Source organism: Engraulis encrasicolus, chromosome 23 (genome assembly GCF_034702125.1).
Source record: "Engraulis encrasicolus isolate BLACKSEA-1 chromosome 23, IST_EnEncr_1.0, whole genome shotgun sequence".
NCBI classification, from domain to species: Eukaryota; Metazoa; Chordata; class Actinopteri; order Clupeiformes; family Engraulidae; genus Engraulis; species Engraulis encrasicolus.
The window spans coordinates 11,462,853-11,475,352 of NC_085879.1; the positions used below are offsets into that span (position 1 = coordinate 11,462,853).

General features: G+C 40.8%; 1 protein-coding gene across 1 annotated transcript in view; it reads left to right on the forward strand.

Annotated features, from left to right (window-relative positions):
* drp2 (dystrophin related protein 2) overlaps positions 1-12,500 on the forward strand; it is a 172,006-nt gene that overhangs the window by 138,430 nt on the left and 21,076 nt on the right. The window contains exon 17 of the mRNA XM_063190737.1: positions 451-516. Coding sequence (XP_063046807.1) covers positions 451-516 — 66 coding nt within the window. The remainder of the gene's footprint in view (positions 1-450; positions 517-12,500) is intronic.

Sequence of the window (12,500 nt, forward strand, 5' to 3'; positions counted from 1 at the left end):
GAGAAATTAACCCAGTTACAATTACTCCAACACTACCGTAAAATCAATTTAAAAGGCATTTAAATGGTGTTTCTGGTGTTTTGTGAAAGAGCTATTTAACTGCAGGTCAGATAACACAGCTGAGCAGCGTACTGTAGCTAAGGGCTCATATTAGGGGGATTAGCCTGCTAGCTTATCTAAGGATCCATAACCATAGAAGCACTACAGCAGCACTTCAGGAAGATATGAGTGGAGCTTACAAAAGAAGTAGATAGTAGTGAAGAAGATGACAAATGTGCAGAAATAGTTTGAGGGGAAAAAAATGCCATAGTGATAGAAAGAGATGGACAGAGAATGGAAACGTCTTTATTCTACATTTTTGTCTCAGATTTACATCTATCAAGACATAATGTGTGTGTGTGTGTGTGTGTGTGTGTGTGTGTGTGTGTGTGTGTGTATGTATTTTCACAGGCCCTGTTCCTCACCCAAGCTACCCCATGCAGACACACACAGCCGGATTGAGCATTTCGCCAGCAGGTACAGCAAGAGCCCACACACTTACTAACACCTCCACCATAATTCAAGAACTTCTTCAATGGTTTCACTGCTGTGTGTTTGTGTACATTATTAATGTAGGTATTCATCACTGCATGCTCACAATAGCACTCAAAAAATGGCCGCATTTCCTTTGAATGTTTCTGTTTGTTCTTGCAATATTTTTGCGTACTGTATCGTTTTGCATAATTATTTCTGTATAAAGCAGTGCATCCCGAGCTTTAGGGTTTTCCGACTTCAGTATTCCAGAAGGTTACTTACCTGGGTATGCAAATGCTGATGAAATGATCAATCTTGTAGTGCAAGCCTATGTGACTTTGTTTTGATTGGAGAATGACTCTTAAGCGCAGCACTATGGCTCTCTGTAATGTCATGGCAATGTTGTTATGATGTAGTTAAGCATTTTCAGCAAGTGAATAGGGTCGCCGGCGACCCCAGTTGCAGTAAGAGGCTACGTATTTTCTATTAAGTCAGAGTTTAAAAGATAGAAAAAAGTTAGACACATTAACCACAAAACAACTTTGGAAACACTATTATTATTTAGAAAAAACTAATGGCTATTGATATAATTAAAAGTGTGTATGTGTGTGCGTGCGTGTGCGTGTGTGTGTGTGTGTGTGTGTGTGTGTGTGTGTGTGTGTGTGTCAGGCATATGCTGTTTGTATGTCTGCAAAAGTAATTAAACTCAGGGGTTTTTAAACATTTAATTTGTTCGCTTGTTACATTTCCGTTGCCTTGGTTAATTCAGTTTTAAATTAATGTATTTGAATGTTTCATTTAAATATTTACTTGTGTTAATTAGAGCAGCCATATGGAGTTGGACTCGCTCATGACCTTATGAATTCATGTCAAGTTGAAAGAGCAAAAATCTGTTTTGCAAATTAGAGGTAGTGGCCGTTATCCATGGTAGATGATTATTTGTCAGAAATTTGTTTCAGCTTTTTAATAGTTTCCAGTGCTTGACATAAACATGTTTTGCTTACTAGCTATTTTGGCTTGTGGTTTCCTGACTAACTAGCCATTTGGCCTGTTTCACTAGAAATCATTTTCTTAACCATCATCACAGTCGTAATGTAATACAATGGGCTATAATATAATATAATATAATATAATATAATATAATATAATATAATATAATATAATATAATATAATATAATATAATATAATATAATATAATATAATATAATATAATATAATATAATAGTGAAATATTTCACTTGTCTCACTCATGCCATTTGCTGTATATTGACCGGAAACATCAAGCACAATGACCGTGTTTTGTTGTACAAGGGCAAAAATGTAAAGCCTACATGAGAGTGACTTTTTTTTAGGTTGAAGGCACTTTTATTAGTTTATTCAGTGTGCCTGGGAAGGTAGCCATGTGCAAATATTGCATGTAGGACTGATGCGCAAAGTAGTGCACTGCCACTTTTTCCTGCCCTCAGTCATGGATGTGAAACACCTCTTCTGGAAAATTTTCTCATAGTACAAAGTAGAAAGCACACTCAGATCCCTGTATATGCGGAATGGGGCTACTGATTTACTTTCATTTAATTTTTGCCCGTTGTTGGTCAGAATGTCGTGGTCGGAAGGCAAGGCGAGCACCTGCAATAGGACATGCTTTGTGTCCAATCTGTTTGGCTATTGCGTGTTGTTTCGGCCAAGTTTTGCCAGTCGGGAACAACAGTAGAAGATTGGTTATGCTGGAATATTAATGTATGAAAACCATACAGGCAAATGGGAAAATAATTTAAACTGAACAGCATCTATCTCTCCATTCTCTCCATTCCCTATTCTGTGTTCCTACTGGCTCGAAACCTGGGCTAATCTCATCGAAGTGGAGTCTCGTTGGCACATCAGTAATGATCATGGTACCAGACAGGTACACGGGTGTTGTCTAGCCATTGGAGTCAGGGGATGTCTGAATGGCCTCCATTACAAGAGACAGCTGTCACTGTAAAAAAACACAAAAAATGCCTGCTTTTAATTTGACCTCTTTTAAGTAAAAGCAAAGACTGCTTGTGCATAATAAATAAAGACCAAAATGTAAGGCATGAGTCACAAGGTTATATTCAGACATTAAATCAGGGGTGTACATCAAAGGACATGCTTTATACACTTCTACACTTCTACGTTGGTCAGTCTGTTCATCAGATGGTTAGACACCAGTTTGATTTTTGGAGGGTTAGTATGCGATGTAGGTCTGCCCACCTTGTTTGGGTCTGTGGCAGCAAAGATTGTGATGATACTGAAGATATGACAGGAGCTAAGTGGGGCAGTGGCTTGGGGCTGGGTTTGAACCTTGGGCTCTTGTCTTTTCAATGTATGGGTACAGCACCACTTCAGAATGAACATAATGTAAACACTTTGCAGTGTGAAAGTAAAATTGCAGAAGGTTCATAGAATATTTGTGTGGTTCCATTGAGGCTAAGCAACACACTTTTTAACCTTTCCATGATATGAAAGGTTCTTCACACTAGATTGTTTGAATAGCCACTGTCTCAAAGATTCTCCTCTTTCTGATGTACTGGTATTTCACCATTTATTTTCGTAGAGTGCATGTGTTCTGAATAAAGCTTGTTTTTATATCGCTGCTTTATGCAGGGGTATTTTCCTTTCCCATATGGAAAGGTGGTGGAATTAAGTATATGCTTGAAGGTAAGGTGAATGCAGCAGGGTTTTACTTGGTTTGCCCTTCCTTTTGAGCTTGGAACCTCTGCTGTTGATGTTTACTGAGGAAAGGTTTACAGTAGGTGTCATGAACTCAACTCACTGCACAGGAACCTTAAGGTGAAAAGGCTGGGTGATTGCATAACAGAATAGGAAGATTTTATGTCACTCACAGTCACCTGGTACTTGCATGCACGCATGCATACGTGCACACACTTATGCACCCACGCAGACATGCATGCACGCGGACAAGCTCTCTCTCTCTCTCTATCTCTCTCTCTCTCTCTCTCTCTCTCTCTCTCTCTCTCTCTCTCTCTCTCTCTCTCTCTCTCTCTCTCTCTCTCTCTCTCTCAGCTGGGTTAATTTTTTTGTTTGGCTTGTCCCCCCTCACTAAGGCCAGGTGGATTTATGAGTTCACTTTTATGCAGACTGCATATGTTCTTGCTTGGGCCTGGGGTGGACTGCTTATCATTTTTGTTGTTGAAAAAAAGAAATACCCATGCCTCTGCATTTGAACCCAGATAAACAGGACTTAACCTAACATCCTAACCATCTGTCTGTCTGACACATAGTTTGTGAGGTCCAAATCTCTGCCTTATGTTCAAATGAATGAATCATGGGGGAGCTATTTTGTCTGGATGACTATGGACACAGTGATTTTTTTTTTTGCAGTTTTAATTGAACACTTCTAGTTTGTCCTTATGTCTGTGGGTTGAATACTAAGTATTTTCACCAGAAAGGCAGGAAAGGTATTAGAAAGTCTATGTTTGCTGAGCAAGAGTAACGTGGAGACAGTAGCTCACATTTTATTACACTGGGGAAGGAAGGTCTTTCCTGACCTTCATAAAAGCACTGCTTTTTACATATTAAAGGTCAATCAATTTCCAGTTACCAGGTTACAGAGCAGAATAGGGGCCACAGAGGACATATTGAAGCACATGTTCAAGGTTATTAAAGGTCATCTCTCATGCTCACTGACCTTCAAGTTATGAACTCGGGTTTTAAGCATATGTGCCCTTTTGAGTGTTACAATATCAAAATGGGTGATGATGAACTCTACTATGAGGGAGACCGCTGACAGAGAGGTTCCCAGATATGCAGTTGTGTGGCAGGTGTCATGTACATTCAAACCGTGACACACGTTCAATTTTTCATTGACAAGCTGTAGGCATACAGGAAAAAAAACAAAGCTGCTGAGAAGCTCACTGTGGTGTGTTTGACAGTCTTCCCTAATAAGGTCTAAGATGTTGACCAAAGCAAACAGACAATTTTCAAGCAAGGCATAGAGACTTGGCTACGAATAATTCACATGGTAATTTAGTGGATGGAACGGAATTCCTCAGAGTTGCATTAACTGCAGCGAGGCTAGGCTTCTTATTAGCAATTAGCATTATCCGATTGTTTGACTTGGAAAGCTAGTGTAAATGTTTATTCAGCAAGTTCGGTACTTGGTGGCTTAATTGGGAGTGTAAACTAAATTAGGAGTTTGTTGTTAGTCACAAAAAAACTCTGCAGCATGATTCAGCTCATTTCACCGCAGTTCAAGTTTAAATATGCTGACAAAAATCGATCAACTCAATGTTTATTTACATATAGTTCTGGGACTAGTGACTGAAGTGGGGATAAAAATATACAAGATACAAGATACAAGATACAAGATATTTTATTTGTCATGTGTATATATATGAAACATATATATACAATGAAAAGCTTCCCTGCTCTGGGAGTCCCAAAAAAGGTAAAAAAGAATGTTAAAAAGGCAAAAAAAGTAGGAAAAAATATATATTTAAAAAGTTGAAAAGTTGAAAGCTGCAAAAAAATAAAATAAAAAAGTGGCAGGTCGGAGAAAGGGGAGATGTGATGAGTGAATTCCTTCCTATGTCTGTGTTTTTGAATTCAACAGTCTGATACACTGAGGGAAGAAGCTGTCCCTGAGTCGGCTGGTGTGAGCACGTAAGCACCTGTATCTCCGGGCAGATGGTAGAAGGGTGAAGTGTGTGTAGCTGGGGTGGTGCGGATCAGCTATAATTCGTTTGGCCCTCCTCAGACACCGTTGTATGTAAAGATCCTGGATGTTGGGTAGATCTGCTTTGATTGTCCGTTGAGCAGACTTGATTACTCGCTGGAGGTCTCTCCTGTCTTGGTCAGTGGTATATATGTCTTGGGCAGTGGTAATATAGTGTTCAAGTAGAACAAAACATGTAGTGTCGATGGCAAGGGTAAGGGTAAGGGTAAGGGTCTTACCTCTCTTAATATCTGTCCATCCTTTTTGCTCTATTTTTCCTAATTTTGCTTCACCTCCAATCACATTATTTTTTCTCTTTTCACATACTGAAGTGGATTCTCATCTCCTTGCTCCCCAACTCATGAAGTTGCATTTATCCATTCACTCCTTGCCTGCCTGTCTGCCTGCCTCTTTACGGTGTGGTGACAAGCAGCTTGGTATTATTGACTGGAGCTCAGCTAAAGACGCCTGTCTCTTATCTGCTATATTTATGCTCTTTTCTCTTATCTTTTCTCGCCTCCATTTTCTATATTCTACCTGCACTTTATTTAGTCACCCTCTCGAGACAGCCAGCAACAATGTCCTCTTCGTCACCCTTCTGTTCCTAAATCCCACAGCCGCATGCATCCCTCTCCCTTTTCTCTTCCCTTCCTCTCTCAAATTCCCTTCTTTAACCGTCTCTTCCACCCTCACCATGTGAAAGTGAAAGTGAAAGCCCATTGGGAATATCCAACTCCCATTGTCATTGTGACACAGCATTCCACAGCACACAAGTGAACACTGCACACTGCACACAACGAAATTGCATTTATGCCTTACCCGTGCAAGGGGGCAGCCCTCAGTGGCGCCCCATGGGGAGCAGTGCGGTGGGACGGTACCATGCTCAGGGTACCTCAGTCATGGAGGAGGATGGGGGAGAGCACTGGTTGATTACTCCCCCCACCAACCTGGCCGGTCGGGACTAGAACTGGCAACCTCTGGGATGCAAGTCTGACGCCCTAACCGCTCACCCATGACTGCCCTAACCACCATGTACACCCCACCACCCTCTCTCTCTCTGTCTCCACTTGTCTCCTACACACATGGTGGCTAATGGATTTAATTGGCTTCGCCCAAGACTCATGTATCGCTTAGTCATCTGTCGGCAGTTGGGGTGTGTGTGTGTGTGTGTGTGTGTGTGTGTGTGTGTGTGTGTGTGTGTGTGTGTGTGTGTGTGTGTGTGTGTGTGTGTGTGTGTGTGTGTGTGTGTGTGTGTGTGTGTGTGTGTGTGTGTGTGTGTGTCATTATTCTCACTGCCTGGCTGGCTGGCTGGTTGGCTGGAGTTGGGGTCTTGTTTGGCAGCTGCAGGCCTTCAACACTGCCAGCAGTCTGGGTGGGGAGCACGGCGGCTGGAGAAGAAGTAACACATAGATTTCATAACACACACACACACACACACACACACACACACACACACACACACACACACACACACACACACACACACACACACACACACACACGCACGCACACACACACGCGCACACACACACACACACACACACACACACACACACACACAGCATCTCAATCTTTCCATTTCTTTTTCTCTCTCCTCACTCCATTCACTCATAAATTGAGACATGGCTTTCCCAATCTCAGCCAGTTGAAGAATCCCTGTAACTGTGCTTCAATTTCCTTCCAAACACCAGCTCTCTGAAGAGCACTATAAGAGATCAGTCTTGTCTTTCATGTTAGAGGCAAACTAAGGCATGATCTGAACCTCAAAACTAAATGAATCATGACAGCTCCTTCGTGCGGAAAAGAAAAGAACAAAGAGTCTCTCTTTTTCTCTTTCTTACTTAATTCTTCTTTCTTTTAAAGTTTTCTTTGACTTTGCTCATGCTGGGATTTTTGTCAGTTTCTGAGTTCTCTGAAAAGTGTGGAAATATTTTAATAACAGTCTAGCAGTGACATTATTTTTTTCTTCACCCAATTAACATGCCCAGATTTCCTTAGGGGGATTTTAGTAGAAAACGATTTTCATGTCTACAAAAAAAAATGTGTCAGCGTGGTAGTTAATTTTTCAGATCCTCCTCTGAGGGGTGGAGGGGGAGAAGAGAAGTATCAATCATCTCTCTCTCTCTCTCCGGAAGGGGAAAGAGGGGTTTACACATCCCTTTCTTCTATCTTCCTACTTCTTTTTTCCTTTCTTTGTGAGAGCAAAATGAGTGGGTGTAGTTGCTAATCTCCAGTAATAACTTGGGGCCGTGAGGGAGCGATGCTGCTATTTGATGTTGTAGGATTCCTCTCAGTGTGGGGAGTGGGTGAGGTGTGTGGAGGGTGGGGTGTAACATGTCGCTCAGAGGGGGACTTTAGCAGCATGCTTTCATCACTGCTGTGGTGGAGGATTACAGTAAATCATATAACTGGCATTTACACACCTCTATGAAGCAAAAAACAAAATAGGAATGTTTAATTATAAGACATTTGTATATTAATAATGGTAGTATGAAAGTGTGATTTCTTCACAAAATGAACCACTTTGTTGTGAATAGTCACTACATTTATTAGATAGAGATGGAGATAGTAGAGTAGAGTAGAGTACTTTTATTTGTCCCAAATTAAATTAAGGTGACTGTCAGCTACATAAATACAGATACACGGTTATTGTTTAGGAGATAGTCCTCTTTAAAAATAATGCACAAAGAAATTGTGCATGCACACACACAAGCACACACATGCCCATGTGCGCGCACGCGCACGAGCACACACACACACACACACACACACACACACACACACACACACACACACACACACACACACTGATAGTATCTAGGTTTTACTACTAATTAATATTTAAGACCAGATCCAGTGCAATAGTTGGAATTCAGAAATGCAAGGTTTATTGGCTTGAGAGAGGGAGAGGGGAGGCCATTAGGCCCCAAAGGCCTGTCCACAGGCCTCCCCACCCCCTCTCCCTGAAGAGGTGTTAACAGCTACAGGTACATACACAGAAGAAGCAAGAAGGGCAGAACAATGCCAGTGGCTGAACTTAAAAATACCTCCACAGGAAGTGAGGTCACATTGGATGGTGTCACATACAGTGATAGTCTTAGCCAATAGCAATGGATAGGCGATTTCAAATCAGCAGTTTGGGGGAAGGGAAGTTCAGTACATCCTGATGCCATAAATAAAGGGAACTTTTATTGGGCATCACACAGTCTAAAAGTGTTATTCAAACACGTATCAAACAATACATGGACATTGAAATGTTATGTGTCATTGGGGGCACTATTCAGATTCTTTCAGTCCCCCTTTTGAAGTTAAAATACTTCACAAACATATCAAAACAGTAATCCACATAGCACTCTGGAAATGTATAGAGAAATAGCACTCTGGAGATTGGTTCCATCAAAAAGTTATCATAAGCAGCATGATATGAAGACAATTGAAATGGACTGTAAGAATTTTGTCATGACAGGATTGCAAACGAGTTGACTCATGTGACGCATGTCATTCAGTTCTTCATGTAAAGCAATGTGAAACGCGTAGTGTGTGCAGACGAGTGTAAAAAGAAAAACTGTAGTACTCTTCCTCTTCATCATCTGGCTCCATCTTCTTCATGTCATGTGGCTTTCGAGGCCAATGCAGTGGACCAGGTCAATGGCACGTTACCGGGAAGAGAGATAGCATCATACACTCAAGTATCTTATTCCGCACACATCAATGTTCACAACAAGCATCAGTTTCACCCATAAGATCTAAGAGGACATGGAAGAATCAAAATAAAATGGATGAACAAACAAAATGAAACAAAATAGCAAAATGTGTCAGTATAGGGATTCTCTCCCCCTTTTCATGAATTCAAAGACACAATCAAATCACAAATTCCAATTTCAAATGGATGCCTTGAAATAAACAAAAGAAAATCAACAGGTCAGTCTGCCACTAAAGGTGTGAAAAGGGGATCTCTCAGCATGGGCAAGGGGTGCTCCCCCTTTTGACACCTTGAAATCAAAACAAGAAAATAAACTAGTCCATTCAAAACATTTGCCTCGTATAAACTCTTAAATTTCAATCTTAACTCATGACTTTGCTTTTGTGTGAATTCTTCATCTCAAACTCATAATTAGTCAACTTATCTTCACACAATCTGCAACAAGCACAGGCAAAGAAGGACAGGTTACAGGCCTCACACAAGTTAACTCATAGGTACAGTCAATCACCACCCATCCTCCACTGAAAGTAAACAACTCACGGATCCTCTCCCCCTTTGCAATCTGTGGAGCATTCCAGCTGTAGCAGATTGGAGAAATCTCAGGAAAACAAATAAACAAAAATAAAAATAGAAAATGCCAAGTGAGAAAACAATGACCGCAGAGATGTGCCACGCTTATTCACCCAATGTGTCTCAAACAAAGGACCATCTTGTCCTCTCCAGATGTTTGGCTGGGTAATGCCGCCATACATGAACACCGCAAACCTTACTATAGTATTGCTTGGTACACAACTTCTGCTTTCCTCTCAGAAGTTCAACACACCACTGGAATTCCCATCAGTAGATAACCCTCAAGCCAATACAGAAAGTAAGTTTAGATTGTTCAAAACACATCATTTGCATAGTCAACGCCAGCCGTCTTTCGCACTTGGAGACACACGGTTTACACTCGTTGGGGACTAATTTTGCTTCCTGTGGCCAATGTACACGTTTCTGAAACAAAGAACAGGGAAAACTTGCAACTGCAAAGCAGTATCTTGGATTAAAACTTGATAAAAAAAATCATGGGAGGATGGTCTCGAAGGTGGGGCATGACTGTACACTAGAGTTAAGGTTTAGTGGCTTAAAAAAATATCTATGGCAGACTGACACAAAATAAAACAACACTTCTCATTGTAGGCCTATCATGAAAGTGTATTTACCAAAATTATCATCCAATCTAAACAAAACAAAAAATCTGGGAAAATCAAACAAATCACTCATTTGAGTATATAGACAAGATGTTAAACTTAGCAAGATTTGTTTCTCAACAGGCCACCATGCTTTTCTTCTCACAACTGCTGTGGGCCAGCTAACTTCCACAACACCAGGCCTGCTTCAGAAGACACAAAATGATTAATTTGGGAAAAAAACAACCATCTTGAATATATAATCAAAGAAGACCCACTTGGAATCAGGGAACAGTAAATAAAGCAAAAATGTATCAACTCAAATTCTTGTCAAACCAAAACAACAAATGGGTGAACAGTGTGATATGAACTCACGACCAAATCAAACAAAGAGAAGGGTGAAAATAAAATGTCATGGCAGAAATTCATACATCTTTCCAAATTCAATTTTTGGTTGGGAATATCATTACTTCTGTTAAGTTTCTTTGTCTTAAGGTCAGCACTCTGATTTTAGCTTTCTTTAACTTTTAAGAAGACATACAGTACACTCACACCTATCGGGGAGGGGGTCAGGAATGTTAAAGTTGGGGGGAGTGTGGGGGGTTTACAGTTACAACATACAAACACACTGGCCAGCACACACACAGACACACAATAAAGGGGCCCAAACAAAGATAAAATGGAGGGAAAAGTTCAAGGCGTTGACTGCTCAAAATAAATCAAAATGGGTATTTAGTAAATAGGCACCCCTGCCTCTTTTACTACAGTTGGCCAGCTAATTCTGATTGACTCTGAGCAGTTGCCACTGATAGACACATTGATCAAATTTCTTTAGATCAGGACATGGGAATGGGGGTTAGTTGAAAGAAGAAAAGAGGAGACAAAGACAGCCATGGCAGACACAGAAGAAGAACAAAAGACAGACACATGCATCTGATTCCAACACTGCACTGATTTCTGAATTTAGGAGCTTAAGTTTGATTTTACACCCATTCTAGCTGACAGACTGTTCATGTACTCAGATATACTACTATCATGTCCTTCTGTTGTTATCATATAGACTCGCTCAGCACTCGGTCTCCCATCAAAAATCACTTCAGTGTAGTAAACAAAAAATCAGGGCCCACTCTTATTCAGAGTCCTCAGGACGAATTTGGTCGGTTACAATGCGCACTACACAGCCATTGGCCGCAGCAGAGTCAAGTACAGCTTACTCTACGGAGAAATCATCAAATTGTCCTGGCTAGCTCCCGTCGGGCGCCGTTTCAGTTAGACCAGGCAAAGTTTTACCAAAACAGAGAGAAATTTAAGTCAGAAAAAAGAGAGAAAATATGTAAAACTTTGGCCTCTATAACTAATTCTCCTGCTAGGACAGAATTCACGGATCTATTAAGCTACTCCTAACAGCCGCTTGCAACAAAAAATAAAGATTTCTGTATGTTTATACATAAATATTTACTTTCAATGTAACATAAACTCTGTACTACTTCAACTCAGTATCATTGAGTTGGGTAACCAGTCCTCGTCAGGACTCAGCCTTTTGGGAGATTCACATTTACGACCATGTCCATATGATAAAAACAGTCAGGCATTATCTTACAACACTCATGGGAAACAATAAAGCTAAAAACTTTCTCATCAGTTTGTCAACTAGAAGAGTGAAAAATCCTTACCAGCTCAGTTCTTCTCCAAATCCATGAATCCAAATTATATCGTCTGGGTTCGAAGCTCTATATGATAGTATCTAGGTTTTACTAATAATTAATATTTAACACCACATTCAGTGCAATAGTTGAAATTCAGAAATGCAAGGTTTATTGGCTTGAGAGAGGGAAAGGGGAGGCCATTAGCCTGAATAGGTGTTAACAGGTACAGGTACAAGCAGAAGAAGAGCAAGAAAAAGGGTAGAACAATGCCAGTGGCTGAACTTAAAAAATACCTCCACAGGAAATGAGGTCACATTGGATGATGTCACATACAGTGATAGTCTTAGCCAATAGCAATGGATAGGCGATTTCAAATCAGCAGTTTGGGGGGGGAGGGAAGTTCAGTACATCCTGATGCCATAAACAAAGGGAACTTTTATTTGGCATCGCACAGTCTAAAAGTGTTATTCAAACACGTATCAAACAATACATGGACATTGAAATGTTATGTGTCATTGGGGGCACTATTCAGATTCTTTCAACACACACACACACACACACACACACACACACACACACACACACACACACACACACACACACACACACACACACACACACACACACACACACACACACACACACACACACACACACACACACACACACACACACACACACACACACACACCCACACACGTTACGGCCTGTCCTTGCCTCTTCCTCTTTCACTCCCCATCACTCATCCCTTCCTCTCTGTCTCTGTCTGCAA